Source organism: Protopterus annectens, chromosome 4.part1 (assembly GCF_019279795.1).
Source record: "Protopterus annectens isolate FY-2018-M chromosome 4.part1, PAN1.0, whole genome shotgun sequence".
Taxonomy (NCBI): domain Eukaryota; kingdom Metazoa; phylum Chordata; order Ceratodontiformes; family Protopteridae; genus Protopterus; species Protopterus annectens.
In genome coordinates, this window is record NC_056734.1 from 985218399 (window position 1) to 985239286 (window position 20888).

The 20888-nt window shown below is 40.0% G+C and overlaps 1 protein-coding gene across 1 annotated transcript in view; it reads right to left on the reverse strand.

Annotated features, from left to right (window-relative positions):
• ARMC9 (armadillo repeat containing 9) overlaps positions 1–20888 on the reverse strand; it is a 3277521-nt gene that overhangs the window by 1605632 nt on the left and 1651001 nt on the right. Inside the window, 1 exon segment of the mRNA XM_044070688.1 lies at positions 14187–14279. Within this exon segment, the coding sequence (XP_043926623.1) occupies positions 14187–14279 (93 nt within the window).

Sequence of the window (20888 nt, forward strand, 5' to 3'; positions counted from 1 at the left end):
GACCAGGGTTGGGATGAATGTCTCCATGTAGGAGGAGGAGTATCTTGTAAACTTTAAGATATGTGTGCAATCTATGGAGAGAGGCTAAGAGGAGGAAGGAGAATAGTGGAATAAATATAGACAGGGCAGAAACAATGTTTAGGGTAACCTTGGGATACAGGAGTTAAGGAAGGTCTTAGGATTCCAATAGGTCACTTCAGTCTTTCAGAGTATATTAAAACAATGACTGCAGATTGTAGGTGAGACAAAAATAACTAGGGCAATCAAGCCAGAAAACAGTCAAACACATCAGCCAAGCATCAAGCGTAATCACAGTATAGTGTTAGGAAATAAAAAAAAGGTTACAAACTGCAGTTAGAAATCACAATTCACACTTATATAACAAGTGGCTATTAGATAGCTATTACGACACACAAAAAATGTGACCTTCCCCAAAACAAATTCTGAGGGCACCATGCAGGATCCAAGATGGGAGATAAGATGAAGTTCCCGGTGGGAAAACCACACGAAGAAGAGCTATCCCAACATAATTTTCTGCTTAAGTAATCCAATAATATGCTGCTGATACTTTAACATATGAAACTGACAGTTTAAGGCCCTAATGGCCAAAGGAGCAGAAGTGTATACCTTCTAACCCCATCTGTCCAGGGCCCTGGAATCTATATCGGGGGGGTAGAGTTTTTAGCAGTAGTAGCCTTAATGCCTTTGGGTCCCTGTGAAATGGTCTCTGGGTCCGCAATAGGATTCTTAAAGAGGAACTTGTGAGAATCAGGTACTCTGTAATACCCATCAGGTTTCCTGGGAGCCGGAGGTAATGTGTCTGGGGCCAGGCTAGATTCCAAGAAGGCATCACCTACAATGTCCAGAACAGGAGGGATAGCTAAAGGCTTGTGTTGAGATAGGAGTAAGAATTCTCTAAGCCTCTTTTTGGAGTCAGAGTAATCCTGGCTTTCTCAGCGGAAATGCTCCCTATGAGTGTGCAAACTTTCACCAAAAGAAATATCTTCTGGAGGGGAAGCAGAGGGTATGGAATCCTCTGCATCAGAATCCTCATAGGTAGATAAGGGCAAATCCTGGTCATCAGAAAAAACAGAAATTTCAGAATCCTGATCAGAAGAATCAGAAGGAAAATCAGTTCTAGGTCTCTTAGAGGGAGAAGGCTGGCTTCCCCTAATTAGAGTAATAAGGTCTTCAGCCATTTTTATCATTTGTTTTTTAGGTATATGGGCCTGATCATGCAGTTTGAACGTCGGTTTTCTAGGCGTGGATTGAGTTTTAGGCCTTGAAGAAGAAGATGGCATTGGTTTGATTTATTTTATTTATTATTTTATTTATTTTATTTAAATTTGTTGACCAGGAGTGTCCAACTGGACGTGGGTCCATTTTCAGCAGAGGCCCAGGGAGAAAGGCGTCGGTTTGATATGCAAGTTAGTAGGCCTGAATACACCCTCAGAAGCCGTTGCCTGCACAGCGGCTCCGGACCCATCCAAGGTAGAGACATCCGCAGGTTCCATAGTCGAAGAAGCATCTCGTGGCATACCGGACTCCAGATTTGCAGGCCTCTATTGAGACCCAGTCGAAGTAGCGGGTATCAGGGGCTGCGAAAGTGCCTCATTGAGTACTGGCATACTGGTGACTAGCTTAATGGAAGCGTCGTCGGCAGCTTTGGACCTATGCGGTCTGTCTCTGTCTTTATCTTTACGTTTTTTTCGGAATGTCGGTAGTCGGATGGCTTACCGAAGCCATTTCTGGATAATTAAACCGAGAACCGAAATAGTTTGATGCAAAAATGAACCGACGACAAATAGTTTGAGGATTGAATAAGGCACAAAACCAACAGCGAGGGACGTCGTGGTCTGGGCCTAAGCAAGGAATGCAGTACGAATGAAAATCTTTATGAGGCATTTGCTTTCCACAAGTAATACAATTGTTAACTTTTACTGACATCGGTTTAGAGCAAGAAAAAGGATCCCCAATGGGGTACTTAGCTTTTTTGAAGACTTCAGTTCTGAAACTCAAAAACGAAAATTTCAGGAGTCGGCCAACCGGCACTTGCGAACTGCTTCTGCTTCGGACACCAAACGGCAAGAAAGACTGATGTAATGGCGTCGGCTGCATGCTTTATACCCCTGACTACCTGACATCATGAAAGAAGAGACAGCAACCCACGCAGGACCCAAGACTTTGATAATCAGGCCAGCTGAGGGCTACCTGCAAGCAGATAACCCAAATGTAATGACTGCAACAGTGAAACACGAAGAACATATGTCATGTAGAGGTACCAGCTGAGTCAAGGGAAGACCCTGAGTGCTTAAAATGTAAAGTTAGAGAAATGTGTAACCCCCAAACAAATATTACAATGGAAAGGCACTTATTTTACACAAGAGATCAAAAGCCTGGTTAAACTTTTGCAGCATATATATAACTGACTTCAGAAATAAGGCTAAAATGTACAGAAGTGGTGATTTAAAGGATGAGTTCATAAAAGACAGACTTATTGTGTGGCATTAAAGATGATGCTGTGAGAAATATTTTGCTTTGTGACAATGATCTAACTTTGAATAAGGCCAGAGAGATTTGCCAGATATATGAGCTTACAGAAAAGCACACAAATATGCTTACAAATGAGAAATGCATGATTCCAGTAACTACTAAAGCTAATGTTGATAGTATGCAGCACATAGTTAAAATAAACAGGCCCAAGCACATGGCAGCTATGGGAAGACTTGCAACACTCCCTGGGAAACCTTATAACTTTCTAGCAAATTCCAGAGTACACAGTCTCAGTGAAGCACAAGGGTGAGTAATCAAACTCAAAAAATGGGCCCCTCACCCAGTTTTATTGCTGTTGTAACTGTGGTAGAAATCATGAGTATAAAAGAGCAAAGTGCTTAGATTTTGGTCAGCAATGCCACAAATGCAATAAGTGGAATCATTTCAAAACGTTTTGTAAATCTAAAGGGACACATTCTTTTATTAAAAGAGAATATTTAAAGAGACAAGTTAATCAATTAGATAGCTGTGATCCTACTTTCTAGGTTGAATGGTGTGTCAGTGCTTGATGAAACAGTCAATGCTGTAAATTTATGGGCAAAGAATGAGGTACTTTGTACTGTTCGGATAAATAGAAAACCCATACAGCTCAAATCTGACACAGGTTCAAAGTGCAATGTTATGTCAGCAGAAACATTTGCTAGGATATGTGCTGATGAATAGCTTGATTTGGCAAAGTGTGTTAAGCCTGTTGTTTATGGTGGTGAAGAAATTCAAACCAAAGGCTCAGTATTGCTTTCATGTTACTGTGCTGGAAACAGCTATGACTTGCAATTTTATGTGGTCAAGAGGCATGTACAAACATTATTAGGCCTCAGAGACAGTTTGAAAATGGGACTGCTTTCATTTAAAAAGGAGATCCATCATGTTACTTTGAAAGACCAGTGTTCTAATTTTTCCCAGTCTATTTTCACCACTTATGCTGTGATCTTTTCGAAGACAAACTAGGTAAACTCCCAGTTGTGTACTCCATAAGGTTAGACCCAGAGGTCAGTCCAGTTGTCAGGCCAGCCTGGAAAGTTCTAATAGCTATGCAGAACAGAGTCAGTGTCAAAGCCAAGCTAGATAAAATGGTGCAGCAAGGTGTAATTTGTCCATTTGATGAAACAACCGAATGGGTATCCTCTATGGTCGTAACTCATAAGAAAAGCTCAGATATCATCAGAGTATTTGTTGATCCATGAGATTTGAACAAAGCACTGAAAAGATCTTGTCACCCATTGTGTACAGTCAAAGATATTGCTGCTCTTATGCCAGGTGCCACTGTTTTTTCTGTCTTGGATGCAGAGTTCATTTTGGCAAATTTTGTGTGACAGAAAATCTTCATTACTAACCACTTTCAGTTCTTCTTTTGGCCGGTACAGATTTTTGAGAATGCTATTTGGGATAAATTCGGCCAGTGAAGTCTTCCAGCGTGCAATGGAGCAAATATTTTCTGGGTATCCCTGCGCTATTATAGAAGATGATATTCTAGTAGGAGGTAATGGTGAAGCTGAGCATGGCAGAAACCTCAAGAAAGTTCTGGAAAGAGCATGTGAAGTGAATCTTAAGCTGAATCCTCAAAAGTGCAAATTCAGGCTACGAAAAGTCATTTATGTTGATTGTTTATTTACCATTCAGGCTTATGACCAGATCCTTCCAAGCAAACAGCAATTCTTATAATACCAGCTCCACACAATGTTCAAGCCCTACAACGTTTTCTTGGCATGGTTAACTACCTAGGCAAGCTCATTCCAGACTTGAGCCAATTTTCGGCACCACTCAGAGATCTGACATGCAAAGATGTATCTTGGTCATGGTTAGAACAATACTAGAGCACATCTGATGTCTTGAAACAGAACATTCCCACTCCACCAAGTCTCAGACACTATGATGTTCACAAACCAGTTACTCTTTCTTGTGATGCTTCCAAATTTGGTCTTGGTGCAGTCATAATTCAAGAGGGTAGACCAGTAGCCTATGCATCGAGAACTCTTACCCAAACTGAAATGCAGTATGCTCAGATAAAGAAGGAACTCTTGGCAATTGTGTTTACATGTTCAAAGTTCCATGATTATATTTATGGTAGAGCTATGCAGATAAAAACAGATCACCAACCTCTAGTCACTATTTTGAGAAAGACTATGCATACAGCGCCTCCCAGATTGCAAAGCATGATGCTTAAATTGCAAAAGTGTAATTTCAATCTTGTCTACACAAAAGGCAAACTTCTTTATCTTACTGATACTTTAAGCAGATCATCCAGAAATACTACTGAACAGCATGAAAATGAGCAACTTGATTTTGTAGTCATGGAAGTGAGAAATTTTTCTTCCACATGTCTTGATGAGCTTAGAAGTCATACTGCCACATATCCAGTTCTACAGAAGCTCAACTACTTTATCAGTCAAGGATGGCCGTCAAAGCAATTTTGTTTACCAGTTGAAGTGCAATCATATTTTCCATACAGAGATGAGATTTTGTTTGACAATGGTATTATCACAAAAGGTCCAAAGGTTATTGTTCCAAACTCCTTGCAACAAGAGTTACTATTACTATTTTGCACTGTGGCCACCCAGGAGCAGACTCTACCAAAAGAAGGGTGAGTGAACTACTATTTTGGCCTTCTATGTCACAGGATATTGAGAGAGTACTTTCATCTTCTTCTATATGTAATAGCACTACTAGTAAGCCACAACAGAAATAACCACTTCAGCTAAACCAGATTCCTGAATTAACTTAGCCTACAGCAGCTACAGATATTTTCAAATGGAATGGTCAACATTACTTGGTGTTAGTAGACTCATTCAAATTGGTTTGAGATTGACCTACTTCCTAATCTATCATCCAATACTCTCCTTACTATGATGAAGTGTCATTTTGCAGTCCATGGGAGTCCATATAAAGTTATTTCTGACAATGGCACACAGTTTACAAGCCAGCAGTTCAAAAGACTTGCTGAAGAGTGGGACTTTACTCATATTACGAGTAGCCCTGAGAATCCATGGTCAAATGGTTTGGCAGAATGTGCAGTTCAAAGTACAAAACAATTACTAGAGAAGTCAAAATGTTGCAACAGTGATGTTTTCTTGAATCTCGAATCTCAGAAATGTTTCTAGTGATAAACATCTTGGTTCACCTGCACAGAGGCTTCTTTTGAGACAAACCAGAACCATGCTACCTATTAGTAGTCAATTGTTGGTTCCATGTGTCAAGAACAGATCAGTGAAAGCCAATGTGTTAAAGAAGTGCTTATCCCAGAAGCCCTTTTACAATAACATCAGCAAACTGCTCAATCCATTACGTGAAGGTGAGGTTGTGAGGATGAAGACATTCAAAGGTTTGGATCAGACTGGAGTTGTGGAAAGTGTGTTCCCAGAGCAGAGATTGTACATTGTGGAATCGCAAGCAGCAGAACTTAGGCGGAATCGGAAACATTTGATCTTGGTGTCCGAGCCTGTGGTGCAGTATCATACCTGCGAGAAAGACTATCTCAGAGAGTGAGTTATCCAGCGTTCCAGTTCCAGAGAAGGTTCTAGTAAATATCCATATTCCTGAGAAGAATCCAAAAATTCCAGAATCTGTTGATCAATGACTGCCCCTGTTGCAAACCCAATTCTGATTGTTATATCACTAGATCAGGTTGCATGTCGAGACAATGTTCCAGATGCACGGCAACTTGGACGTGAAGACATAAGTGTTGTGTTAATTTCTAGCTGTCCATACAACTGTATGTCTCTATTTTCAAATGTCATTATACTGTGGGCAGTTCAATAAATGAGGAGGATATAGATCAATACGTATGTAAGCCTTTAACTCATTCACTCTAATGAAACTCAGGACATTTGCACTGTAACTTCCAGTGGGTGGAGTCTAAGCCTTTTGACAGAATCAAATTATGTCCTCACATTTCAAACAAATGTTCATACCCCTGGAACCATAAGGATTATGATAGTAGTATAAATGGCAAACTCTTCGGCACAAACTATTTTTAGTGGTAGTTTAGTTTCTTTCTAGGTCTTAAACTGAATTTTATAAGTCACAGTAAAAACAGTAAGAATTACATTTGTAGTATTTTGTAAACAACATACAATATCTCAGCAATCACTCAAGTTACACACATACTGTCAGCAGCATTTTATTAATCTAGCTGAGAGCTTTCGTATGAGGCTAAGGAGTTCTGTCGGTGTTACTTGGTTATTGAGATACTTAGAAAAATAGGAAAATTATATCTATATAAATTAATATTATAAAAACAACAGTCAATATCTAATTACCTGCATTACACAGAGGTCAAATATTAATGCAGTTGAGTTTGGTATCGTGTAAGCTTTAAGATGATGTCTTTTAAAACCTTGTACCTATGTACAATAGAACAAGTTTCTTTTAATTATTAATGCAAATATGAACAAGCAATATTTGATGCCTAGAGGCATCAGTAGGAGTTAACTGCAGATGCATCTGGAGGCATCACTCGGATGTAATGAGTTAAGAAGCTTTCTAGGGGATTGCACAAGTGTATAAATACTGAGCACATGTGAGCCTGACTACCATTTTGTAGTAAGCTGTTGAGATATAGGCATGTATGTCTGTGTAGTCTTGTCAGTTAATCAGTTTGTTTATATTTGTTTACTACTGCTATCCATCCTGATGTATTTCTACATAACAAAGCATATAAACGAACTACCCCACCTGTTCGTCTTTACTTGTGAAGCAAGATGAGCAACAGCACCCATACATGAATTGCTTCAGCAATATCCATATTTATGGGGACATTATAAAGTGAAGTACTTAAGAGTATGGATTAAAAATGATTCTGTTTTGGCAGCTAAGGATATGTAGGAAGAGACTAAATAAAAGATAATACAAAAACTGTGAAAGTGGAAGCTCTGTTTTATGGATGTGGATAGCAAGATAAAAGCAGTGAAAATGTTTTTAGTCCCTTTAGTTTTATACACAGGTCTGTCATATTTTTATTCAACAAGAAGAGAACTTGCTCCTCCTCTATAGTCCCTGATATTGTTACCTTGCTTAGTCAATTTGTGAACACTGTTTTAAATATGTATAATATCTTACATGCTTGCTCAACTGGAGTCTATTAACTGTGTGTAATTTGTATCTTTTGTGTTTTTTTAACTGTATGTTCTAACCTGCAGCTTTTCTCCCCGGGCCTCCGCTGAAAATTGACATGCATCCAGTCAGACTATCCCAGTTAACAAATGTAAAATAAAATAGATAAATAAGTTGCGGATAACAATTAATAAAGAGTTGTAGGATTTTATCCGGGGCGAGAAGAGGGGCTAGAGTCAAGCGGGATAATCTGATCCTTCCAATAGAACAAGGTGGTTTGGGATTACCTGATTTGAAGGAGTATTTCAGAGCTACATAGTTAAAGCTCCTTCACACAGTACAAGTAGAAAGCTATAATTCGGAAACAGAGGATGATGAGATGGGAGGGGGGCTCAAGAAACAAGGAGAGACTAGAATTTTGGATGGAGAACCTTAAGGAGAATAACAATGACCATATAGAATATTATATTCATAAAACAGTAGAAAGTATTCTAAGAACTAAGCCAACATGGGAATGAAGAAAGGAGAGTCTGCTGCTAGGGATCACTACAAGCATGGGTACAATGAAAAGGCGAGAATGGGGCTGGAATTTACTGGAGAAAACTGGCAAAGGAACCAAGGTATCAGGGGCAAGTAATCAGAGGGAAATGTAATAGAATGAGATGAGGCCAAGAATACATTTGGACTGCAGGCTACAGACTGCCTTCCCTGTCGAGAATTGATAAAGGAAGAGGGGGAATCCTAAGCAAAAGGCCAGCACTGGTAGAGTTTTCAGTAGTATCTAGAACAGAAGCTGCTGTTAAAAAAGAGATAATTAGTAGGGCACGTGCAATATTGCATGATAACTACAGGAATCAAACAGAGGAGGTTAGACAGGATTTGGAAGAGAGACTGGATAAGCAATTCACAAATAAACAATGTATGCATGGCTCCCAAATATGTAAGTCGAGAAGATTTAGGAACTTTGCTTGGAAGTATTTGCATAGCTATTTCTATACCCCAGGCATTTTTCCTCAGGAAGATTGCAAATGCTGGAGGAGTGACAGGGAAGAAAGAGGTAATTAGGAACATATTTTCTGGAGTGTAATGACTGAGTAGTCTTTAAAAATTCCCTGCAGGCTACCCTGTCAGAAATACTGTGTGAGGAAATTGGTGTAACCAAGAAATTTATTTTTTGAGCTGTGATACAGAATCGGAATTGTCTAGACATTGAAGAGCTTTGCTGAGTTTAATTCTGGTGGTTGACAAAATAGCAATTACTAGAAAATGGAAACCAAAGTCTAAACCAATCGTAACAGAAGTAGTGAATATAGTAACAGAAATAAAAGAACTGGAAACAGGATGTTTAAAAAAGGGTAGGAGCACATTACATAGAAAAAAATGGGAACTGCAGGAACAATACATGGAGGAGGAAGGAGGTTTAAGGGAAGGCAGGAATTGAATGAAATATGTAATGGTTGAATGACAATGACTATATAGAAGATTATGTGATGTATGACTGAAAATATATTTGTTTTCATTTATATTAAAGTATGAGTGCCTATGTCATAAGTGATAACGCAATAAAAATGTTTCTAACTTAATTAAAAAAAGAAAAAAAGAAAAAGTAGAGTACTGGGACTGCTGGATTCCTTATAGCCTATAAGCAGGGCACCCATAAGGAGTCAATATGAAAACTAAATAGAGGGACAAAGCATTCTCTGGTAGTTTAAAGTTTATTATCTCCTGATTGTTTTTAGTTACAAACATCTGGGGCTTCTCCAGTTGCTTGATATGTTTAGTAAGGTACATCCCAGGTTGTATATATATATATGTGTGTGTGTGTGTGTGGGGGGGGGGGTTGTTGTACTGTGGAGTACAAAGCGGTGAGGACTTTTTCCGATATGGAAGATGTATCTGTAGCTACATGCTGAGCAAGAAAAAAGGATTTTCTAACCACTGCTGTAATGTGATATTCAACTGTAAGGGAGCTATCCACCCAAGTACCCAGGTCTTTCACATTTTCATTTTGAAGTAGCAATAGCTATGCTGTAAAATAGGAGTAAGGGGGTGCTTAACAAATGCTACAATGCTGCATTTTTTGGCATTCAGTTTGAGCTTATTTTTCGTGCACCAGCTACTGACAAGTACAAGCTCTTCTTGGAGTTCATGTATGCCAAAGGAGGACTTGCCAATGACTCCTAGCTTGCAATCATCTGCAGACTCTGTTAGCCTGGAATCCTTATTTAGTAACTGGATACTGGAGAAGTAGAAGCAAGCAGAGGTGCCAGAAGTGATCCCTGTGGGACTCGAATGGTTCAACTTTCATAGGCTGAAGTAAGATCTAAAATCTCAGTGCTATTCACTATCCTGAATGAGCAAAATGTGCTAGCCGTTCTTAGACATCACAATCAGATTCTATGGCCACCCTTTTTCTCAGAATTAGTGAAAAGGATTTGCACCCCCCCGCCCCCAACTTAGCATCTGTCAAAAGACTTTTAGCAGCCTCTTTGGCTGAAGAAATTATTCCTCTCAGATGATTTAAAGGCCAAGGGACTCTCCAGAAGAATTCAGAATTAAAATGTTTGATTTTACTGCAGTTTAAGTAAGCTAGGCTTACATTCTACATAAATAAATAATACTTGTATATTAAGGGAGTCAAAATGTGTTGGAGATGATCACTGAGTTGAGTCACTTTTCAAGGAAAACAATGTACTGCCTATGAAGTTTGAAGCTTTTCCTTCTAGTAAAGCTAACAGGTACTTGCATGGCATATATATAACACTAAACTTACCAGCGGAAAAATGTTGACTGCTAAATCATTGTTTTCATGTAGAATGAGCATTATTTGAAAATTTAGATTTCTCTGACAAAATCTCCTTGGTGGTAAGCCATTATATCTAAATGATTCCCAGATATTTAACAGTTGCCTTTCCTCCTTATCAAAAAATCAGAAAAGGTTGGCAGTTCCCCACACCTCCACTTATTTGTGAAGCAGACATGCTGCCTTCCATTTGTAAAGTACACTTCTTTCCTCCCATTATTAGTTCTAAATATCCTAGTATCCTTCACAGTTTAACTCTATACTACAAAACATTGACTGGTCCATCCTTAAACAACTCCCTCTCAATGATTCTGTTAACACTTTTAACAACATTTTCCTAAATACTCTGGACTCCCTAGCTCCCTCTAGGAAGATTCGAGTGAAATCCAATCATGCTGGCTTTCAAAAGAAACTAAGTCCATCATGAAACAAAGAGACAGTTTCTGGAAAGCCTGGAGCAAATCCAAACTAACACCTCTTCTACTCAAATACAAACAACTATGTAATCTTGCTAAAAAACAGGTAATAATAGACAAGAAGTCATTCTATAGCTCAGACCAGGACAAATATAACTCAAACCCTCGTAAATTCTGGACAACACTTAACAGCATCCTCTACCCTGGTAATCCCTCTAACCCCTCACCCTACCCAAACATAACTCCTGAGGAAACAGCTACCCTACTTAATTCACATTTTATCTCCTCCATACAAAATTTCCTACCCTCTCAACCTACCTCTCCCTCAGTACCTGTCCCCTCACCCACTCCCAACACTTCACCCTTTTACTTCAAGCCTGTGCCCCATTTCCTACATCAAATCTCTACTGCTCAAACTCAAACCTTGCTCCCCCTCCACTGACAAATTACCTCCGACCTTCCTCAAACTCGCAGCTGACTATCGCCTACCCAGTAACAATATTAATAAACAGATCTGTGCAAGAATCTACTGTTCCTACCCTTTGGAAATCCTTCTACACTATCCCTCTCCACAAAGGAGGTAACTCCACTGACCCTTCAAACTACCGACCCATTGCCATTCTGTCCCCACTATCTAAGACACTAGAAAAATGCATCCACACTCAACTTATGGATCACCTTCTCAATCAAAACTTACTCACCCCTACCCAACATGGCTTTCGCCCCTCTCACAGCACAACTACTGTTCTACTCTCCTTCACTCACACCATTGCAGAATGTCTGGACAACAATAAACTTACTTCCTGTCTCTTTCTTGACCTCTCCAAAGCTTTTGATACAGTGTCTCATCCACTACTACTATCTAAACTCACTAACTTTCACCTCTCCATCTCCACCCTCAACTGGTTTGCTAGCTATCTGTCTGAATGCAAACAATCAGTTAAATGGCTCTCTTCCCCTTCTCCTTTCTTACCTCTCTCTACTGGTGTTCCACAAGGTTCCATCTTGGGTCCCCTCTTATTCAACATCTTCACCAATGACCTTTTCACCTCATGCCATCAGTCCTCGCTTATACAATATGCAGATGACTCTGCAATAATTTCTACAGCCAACAACATCTCCAACCTACACTCCCTAACCCAAACAGTTCTACTTTCTACTGAAAAATAGCTTTCAGAAAACTTACTGATTCTCAATCCTACTAAAACCAAACTCTTCCTCTTCCTACCCCACTCTCTTAATCATCATAAATCCTCCTTTATCATTACATCTTGCAATAACACAGCTATCCTACCTGACACCCATACAAAACTCCTTGGAGTCATTATCGACGACAAATTAAAATTCAATCAACACATACAGCAATGTATAAAGAAAACACATCAGAAATTAGGTCTATTATACCGAAACAAAAAATATCTCAGTCCCGAGGCTAGACTCACCCTAGGACAAGCACTCCTCCTCCCCTCACTCCTCTTTGCTGCTCCAGTTCTCACAAATGTCCAAAAAACTACCATGAATAAACTCCAACAATCCTACCACAAAATAGCCAGATTCATCACCAACTCCCCAAACAACACACACCACTGTATTGCTTTGAAGTCTCTACAATGGCTAGAACTCCTACAACTACTACATCTCTATCAATTTCACATGTTGCACTCTATGCTCTTTAAACCATCCTACTGTCCATCCTTATCTCTCCTTGTCTCTGTCTACACCCCATCTCGACCTCTCCGCACCTCTAATCAACAATTGCTTGATATTTACCACCCAAATAAGTCAGTAGGTAAGCTACTCTACAAACACTCTGTGGCCCAAGCCTGGAACAAACTACCCCTTGACATTCGCTCAATCTCTCACACCCCACTATTTAAAAGAAAACTAAAGACTCATTAACTCAATTCCAGAATTTGCCCCTGCTATGACCCTACATAATTCTCTCCTCCCCCCACATTGGAATCACTCCATCTATCCTTGTCATACTTCTGAACTCTATCCCCACTAGTACAGTTACATAGCATCAAAAAAAAAAAAAAAACTTGTGCTGTCATTTAACTATTGTTAATGTTGTTTTGTTTATTGTTTTACTACTGTAATGACTAGTTTTATTTCTATTGTTTGCTGTGCTTGTATACTATTATAGTGTTTTTTATTGTACTATCTGGAGCTTTTCTCCTCGGGTCTCCACTGAAAATGGGGCAATATCCCAGTTGGACAAACCCGGTCAATAAATAAATAAAAGACCAAGTAATAACACTAGTATTTGTCTCATTGCTTATCCTACAACCTTGACCATCTTTAACACTAGTCAATAATGGCTCAGTTTTTTCTTTTTTTTTTTGCCTCAACCAGATTTTTGACCAAGTCCCACTAACAAATGACTGATAAATTAACTCCTTCTCTGCCGGTTTGTACAGCATACCACATCACTTAATGAAGGGTCACTCCCTTCTACAGGGATAAGCCTTTTAGTGACTACACTTTTGTTTGAGAAAAGATCCAGGTGGTTATCACATGTAACTGTTAAGGACTGTTCATCTGCATGCCTACTTTCCATGTTGAAATTGCTAGGCATGCAGACATGGGTAGCACTTGTGTCTCCATGAACTCAAGGCCATCTTACACCATGGTATCAATACGACAGGCTCAGACAGCAGGCATATCAGGGGCTAGTTTTTTGTTCTCCACCAGAGTTTCCTGTTATACAGAACCTTACTTAATGCCCCCTAAATAGGATAAATAGCCATCATCTACTCAGTTCTACATCTCCTGGTTGGCTCTTTAGGTTACTACCCAGATCCTGCCTGTTTATATCACAGTCAGGCTATAACCTCTCTCTCTCAGTACAGACATCCAAGAATGGCACTTTCTTAAAAGAAAACAGCGACCATGGCAACAGATAAGGACCATATGATACAGTTTGCCCTCCTTATTGTATAATGCCCAATCTAACTTCAACAACTGTTAATTTTCATGTGCCTTATAAGAAATGCCTTTCATCTTTCTCATACATTCTTGAATTCCATCACACTTTTTGACCCTACAACATTTTCATGACGTCTGTGTTAGTGAAACACACCAGACTTCTCAGTGACAGTTTGCTCAAATTACATTCCAAGTTTACAGATTGGCAGTAATCCTCCAAGGAAAAGGATATAAACACATTACTTTCAATTTCAGTAAAAACTGTACTAATTAAATAAATGCTCCTAACATGACAAACGGAGCTCTTGCAGCCATAATCAGATTAGCATCTTTTGCAAGTGCACAGTGCCTACACAGAGAGCTATGCCTAAATCATTATGTGCCCAAAATAAATGTACAACATGTGTATGCTCACATTAGTCTTTGAGCAGCCCCACCTGGTTATGGCTATGGCAGTCCAGTAAGTCATTACTGATATATGCCTGTAGTACTGTTTCCCGCTGCTCACCAGGGTGAGATTTAGTCAGCCTCTGAAAAAGGAAGAAAAACAGAAAAGTCAGGTAGATATATGTGCCTGTTTTGTACAAGCAAATGATGTTATATACAAAGTTCCACATGAAACATATTCCTCCTCCTGTCTTGCTACATACAATATGTATTTTAACTCTGTCCTGTTACACCTGACGAACTTTACTCTACTTCTGCGTTGTTTCATACTAGATCTGAGTTCCTAATTTCACAACTGATAAGCATTGTTTCTTTCTGCATTATAGCTTTCTCAGACCATCACGAAAACTATAACATTCCATTATTACAGTTTCCTGATGTATCTTGTAAAGCGATATACTGTACTGGTCATTACTATATGAAACAATCAAAATTTTACTGCTACAGCTGGCTTTGTGGAATACACAAACAATCGTTTCTTTCTGCATTATAGCTTTCTCAGACCATCACGAAGACTATAACATTTCATTATTACAGTTTCCTGATGTATCTTGCAAAGCGATATACTGTACTGGTCATTACTATATGAAACAATCAAATTTGTACTGCTACAGCTGGCTTTGTGGAATACACAAACAAAGCCTTAACTACAATTCCAAATGACCTGGGATTTAGTAACAATACAGATGATGGAAAAAACAGCTTTAACAAAAGCTAAAGATGATTGGCTAATGCAGGCTTATCTGCCCCATTGGGAAGAGGGATGGCCACAGCACTGGCAACATCTGTCAGAGACAGGGTGTAAAACATCAGGTGCAAGAGACCACAAAATGCAACTGATTATGGCAACTGTTAATAATGGAGTCATGACTGGATGCATATGTAGAAGCAAATATGCATCACAGGCCTGATACTGCAGTTTCTGCTTCAGAGGCATATAACTCAAGCTGGCAAGAGGAAGGCGAGTTAAGATCACATGAACATTTTCAACCTATCATTGAGGATAACAGTACACCACAGGTGAAAAAATCTGTCCCACCAGCCATCTTCTTGCTAGAAGATTCTGTCCCTGGTACCACCCTACAAGATCAACTCTGATTCAAGCTGGCAACCAAGAGACTATGGACCAGGAGGAGAAGTGTTTCACAGGCTATGTTGGTAAAGATCAGGGAACAGTTGAAACCAATATACATTGGTTCATGGAAACTGCTGCAGCATTTCTAAAAAGTGGTGGCATAGATAACATGACAGAAGAAAGCATGGGACAGAAGCCAACTATGTGTCTCAGAGGAATGCAGCACTGACTGCAGCCTCAGCCCCTCAAACTGAACTAAGCTAGATGCTACGATCTGTACCAGACACTGCCTCTCATACCCTGCAGGTGTGGCACTTCGGCCTGGTGCTCCAGTGCCACCTAGCAGAAGCTAAGCAGCACATCCAAGAGCAGGAAAGGAAAAAGTGAATACTGTGGTCTGCAAAGTAGCATGGGTACCTTTCAGGTTAAACTGATATGTGCTGGTAGACTCCAAAGATCTGGCACTGCAAGAATTGCAACAGCAATACACTGAAATGCGAGCTGGCAGGCTAAGGAGAAAACCAAACCAGCCAATGATAGCAGACTACTTGCTTCCTACACTTACACTTGGCCCTTTGCCTGCCAAAGTATGGGGCTCCAAAATAAAACGTATCTTTGGAAAAACAGGACCATCATACACTGTAATGTGGGTCTAGAAAGACAGGCAAGGCTGAGAAAAAAAAACATGGCAACCTTCAAAGCAGGGGTGAAAGGTAAGTTAAATGTTGCATAGAATTATATACCACTAGAACTTGGAAATTGAGAAATACGAATCAAGGCAAACAATGTGGTTAAATATGACAGAACAAGAATAAATGTCAATATTTTGGGAATTAGTAAACTAAAATTAACTGCAATTTAAATCAAACAGTCATCAGATCGACTACTCAGGACAAGAATCCTCCAAGAGTAGAGTAACCTTTATTTGCATTCAAAAGGTGTCAAAAACAGTGGTCAGCCACCAAAAAATGGTAAAAAAAATCTTAATTGGTTGTCAAGGTAAGCTTTTACACATTACAGTGTCACAAGTTTATGTTCCAACTACAGATACCAAAGAGGAGGAAGTCAACCAGTTTTATAAGGCTCTACATCACCTTCACATTGGGAGTTGGCATAGTGGTTATGGTGTTTACCTCCTAGACACACAGAAGAGGGATCAATTCTCACACTGGAAAGAAAATTTGCTGGACTTAAAATGGGCAGCTAGTCTAGTACTATGAAACTATTTTAAGACCAAAGGCTACTACACTCATTACTGGTAATGTGAATGCTTAAGTTGGTAGTCACAGAACAGCGGGAATAAATGGGCATGTTTGGTCTTAATGCAGAAAATGAAGCAGGACACAGACTAGCAGAATTCTGTCAAGATAGCTCACAAATCATAGTAAACACCCTTAACAAAATAATAAGAAATGGCTTTACATAAAGAAGGCTCACTTGATACTTCAGAAGACAAACTAATATTGAAAACAGCCCTAATGTCTTGGAGTACAGTCTAACATATAAATCACAATGCTCTCCTTTTTTTCATCTTACATTTTTATTAGGATTGACTAGTCCTAAAATGTACTGGTTCATTTTGACATTAAAACAAGAAAAATATTTCACGCTTATCAAATGATATGCAAAAATTTGTGTATACCAAGATCATAAATCCCTTGTTCTGAAGGAGGTATGGGCCTCCTCAAAATTGATTACATGTATAGATATGCAGTTCCGGACTGCATACATATCTGCTGACCTCATCAGATCCAAACATAATGAAAGTTTTAAAACATGAAGAGAGGAAGTCTAAGATGACCTCTGTGTCCAGCAGAAACATTCAAGTGAATAGCATGATGGAAATCTAAGTAGACAAAAATCAGACAGCGACTGAATATGCCAAAAAAATAAATAAATAAATAAAAAATATAAGGGATAGGACCAGATGAGAAGAAAAAGAATATGGAAAAGCCATAAACACAGTGGCAAGTATAGAGAGCTCCTGGAACAACCTCTTCTTGATCAGAATTTGATGAAGGAATGGTTAAGGACAGGTGAGTTGAAACCCAAGGATGAACGTTTGATAATGGTAGCTCAGGAGAGTGGACTATGTACACATTGGTTTACAAAGTCCATTCAGCATGTGGGAGAAAGACACAAATGGTTCTGTAAAAAAATAATTTAGAAACAACTGCACACCTTACTGCTGGATGCGATAGACTCGTGGCAGAGGGCCTGAACACTGAATGGCATGATAATATAACAAGATTGTTCCACTGGGGATTGTGCAAACACGACATACAAAAGTAGCTGATAAGCCTTGGAAACAAGAACCACAAAGAATTATAGAGTATGATGAAGTGCACATCACATGAAATCACCCATTGCCAACAATTCAAAAAACAGACACAAGAAAACCAATTATAATAGTCCATAAAAAAGATACAATTTATTTTTTATTTATTTTATTTTACATTTGTTAACCGGAAAAGTCCGACTGGATACATATCCATTTTCAGCAGAGGCCTAGGGAGAAAAGCTCCACGTTAAAAATTAGTAACACTTAATTGAGGTTACAGAGAAATCTAAGAACATTTAACAACAATCAGTGACAAATTGAAATTAAGGTTACATTTAGATAAGAATTAAAAACATTGTTGGTAATTGAATAAATATACAGAGAAAACAATCACATAAGAGAAGTGTGTCTAAAGGAAAAAAGGATTTTCAGTTTGAAAGTAGGGAAGGTGGTTAGGTAAGAAGGAGTTTATTTAGTATGGGCAGAATAATAAGTTATCTTCCTGATAATGGAATTAGAGAAATATAATGGAATAGAAAAGTATATAATATGAGGGTGTGGGAAGAAAAAATAAAAAGGGTAATCACCTCTGTGAGCCAAGTTTGGATTACTTATGTCTTGGAATATTTCAGGTTAGTCTGGGATAAGACGTGTGTGTGTGTGTGCGTGTGTGCATGCAAGCAAGCTAAGGGGGAGTGTGTGTGTCTGAATGCAAGTAAGGGGGATGTGAATCATACCTCTCAAGTGTAGAAATCTTCTCCGAATGCAAAGAATTTTGCTTCATATTTTTGGTATGTTTTTCATAAAATTGTGGTTTTACTGACAAATTAGTGGCAAATCATTAAAGACTGTGTGCGTACGAATGCAAACAAGGAGGGAAGTGTGTGTGTGTATGAATGCAAGCAAAGTGTGAAGTGTACGTGTGTGTGTGTGTGTACGAATGAAAGCAAAGTGGGAAAAGTGAGTGTGTGTGTGTACCAATGCAAGCAAGGTGGGAAGTGTGTGTGTGTGTGTGTGTGTGTGTGTGTGAATGCAAGCTATGAGGGGGGTGTGGGCTCCAGACAAGTGCAGTACCTCAGGGTTCAGTCCTGGGACCGCTCTTGTTTGGCATCCACGTCTCTGAAGTGCAGGTCAACACTAAGGGACTCTGGCTAACAAAGTTTGCAGATGACTGCAAACTGGGAGCCATTATTGAATCCCCAAATGATGTGGATACTCTACAAAAGGGCCTTACAGAAACAGATGGTTGGTGCCAGAGCCATGGGCTCAAGCTCAATGCCAAGAAATGTATAGTTATCCCCTTTGGGAAAAAAAATGTACCTGTGAACTACCACATAGGTGGCAGTACACTAAACACTGAAAGTGTGATAAGAGACTTAGGGACACAGGTGGACAGTGGTCTCACCTTCGATAACCACATCGCCACAACAGTCAGGAAATCCTTCTATGTGGCACACCTCATCACTAAGGGCTTTTCATCTAGAAAAAAGGAGGTCATTTTCCCACTGTACTCATCCCTCATTAGACCCATTATAGAATACAACACCCCGTTTGGTATGTACCTCTCAAGACATCTGCAACAACTGGAAAGGCCGTAGATATACCTCACTAAAAGAATCGCAGGCCTAAAGCAGATGCCCTATGCTGACCACCTTAAAAAACTCCAGCTATACTCTGTCGCATACTGTCTACTCAGAGGCGATCTCTGCTTAACATACAAGGCCATGTCAAACCCAGAGCTGTTGGTCATGCTACACTTAAAGAAATTCCAATCCCTCAGAGCCACATGCTCCAGAGATCTAAATCTTGTCATCACAATAAACAAAACATGCTGGAAGGATAGGTTCCTGACCCAGAGACTCCCCGGACTTTGGAACAGATTGCTCATACATGTCAAGCAGAGTGCCTCTTTGACCCTCTTCAAAAGGAACCTTGACGATTGGATGGGAGAAAGGAAATTCACCCTGGGGATCACGTCAGTCGCCCTGCTAGACAAGGGTCCAGGGAAGTAAATAGTGTGGGGAAAAAATAGCCAGGGAATTGTTATGGCTAAGCTTGTATAGGCCCTAGGGCTGATAACCAAGTACCAACCTATGAACCAATATTACAGTAATCGAATCCATATAATTTGGCCTGTGTCTCAGTTTTATTAATGCCTTTGTCAGCATTTCTTTCTGCAAGAATGTTTAGAGGTATGGTGTGTGTGTGTGTGTGTGTGTGTGTGTGTGTGTGTGTGTGTGTGTGTGTGTGTGTGTGTGTGAGAGAATGCAAGCAATGTGGAATTTAGTCTGTGAATGCAAGCTAGGACCAATTGTTTGTGTGAATCACACGTCTGAACTGTACTGATTATCTCAGAATGTGCAGAATTATAGAGTGTGTGTGTGTGTGTGTGTGTGTGTGTGTGTGTGTGTGTGTGTGTGTGTGTGTGTGTGTGTGTGTGTGTGCAAGCTAGGGGGAGTATGTGTGTGTGTGTGTGTGTGTGTGTGTGTGAAAGCAAGCTAGGGGGAGTGTGTGTGTGTGTGTGTGTGTGTGTGTGTGTGTGTGTGTGTGTGTGTGTGTGTGTGTGTGTGTGAGAATGCAAGCTGACGGGAGTGTGTATTTATGTGAATATAAGCTATGGGGGAGTGTGTGTGTGAATGCAAGCTGGGGGGAGTGTGCGTGTGAAAGCAAGCTGGGGGAGTGAGTGTGTGTGTGTGTGTGTGTGTGTGTGTGTGTGTGTGTGTGTGTGTGTGTGTGTGTGTGTGTGTGTGTGTGTGAGAGAATGCAAGCTAGGGGGAGTGTGTGTATGCAAGCTATGGGGGAGTCTGTCTCTATGAATGCAAGCTGGGGGTGTGGGTGTGTGAATGCAAGCTGGGGGGGTGTCTCGATGAATGCAAGCTTGGGGGGGGGGTGTGAATGCAAGCTAGGGGGAGTGTGCGTGTGTATGTGTGTGTGTGTGTGTGAACGCAAGTTAGGTGTGTGTGTGTGTGTGTGTGTGTGTGTGTGTGTAAATGTAAGCTGAAGGGAGTGTGTGTGTGTGTGTGTGTGTGTGTGTGTGTGTGTGTTTGTGTGTAAATGCATAAGGTGTGTGTGAGAGGAGTGTGTGTATGAATACAAGCTAAGGTGTGAGTGTGTGTGTGTGTGTGAATGCAAGCAAGTGGTGTGTGTGCGTATGCGTGAATGCAAGCTAGGGGGGAGTGCGTGTGTGTGTGCCTGTGTGTGTGTCTGCAAGCTAGGGGGAGTGTGTGTATGAATGCAAGCTACAGGGGAGTGTGTGTGTGAATGCAAGCTAGGGGTGACTGTGTGTGTGTGAATGCAAGCTAGGGGGTGCTGTGTGTGTGTGTGTGTGTGTGTGTG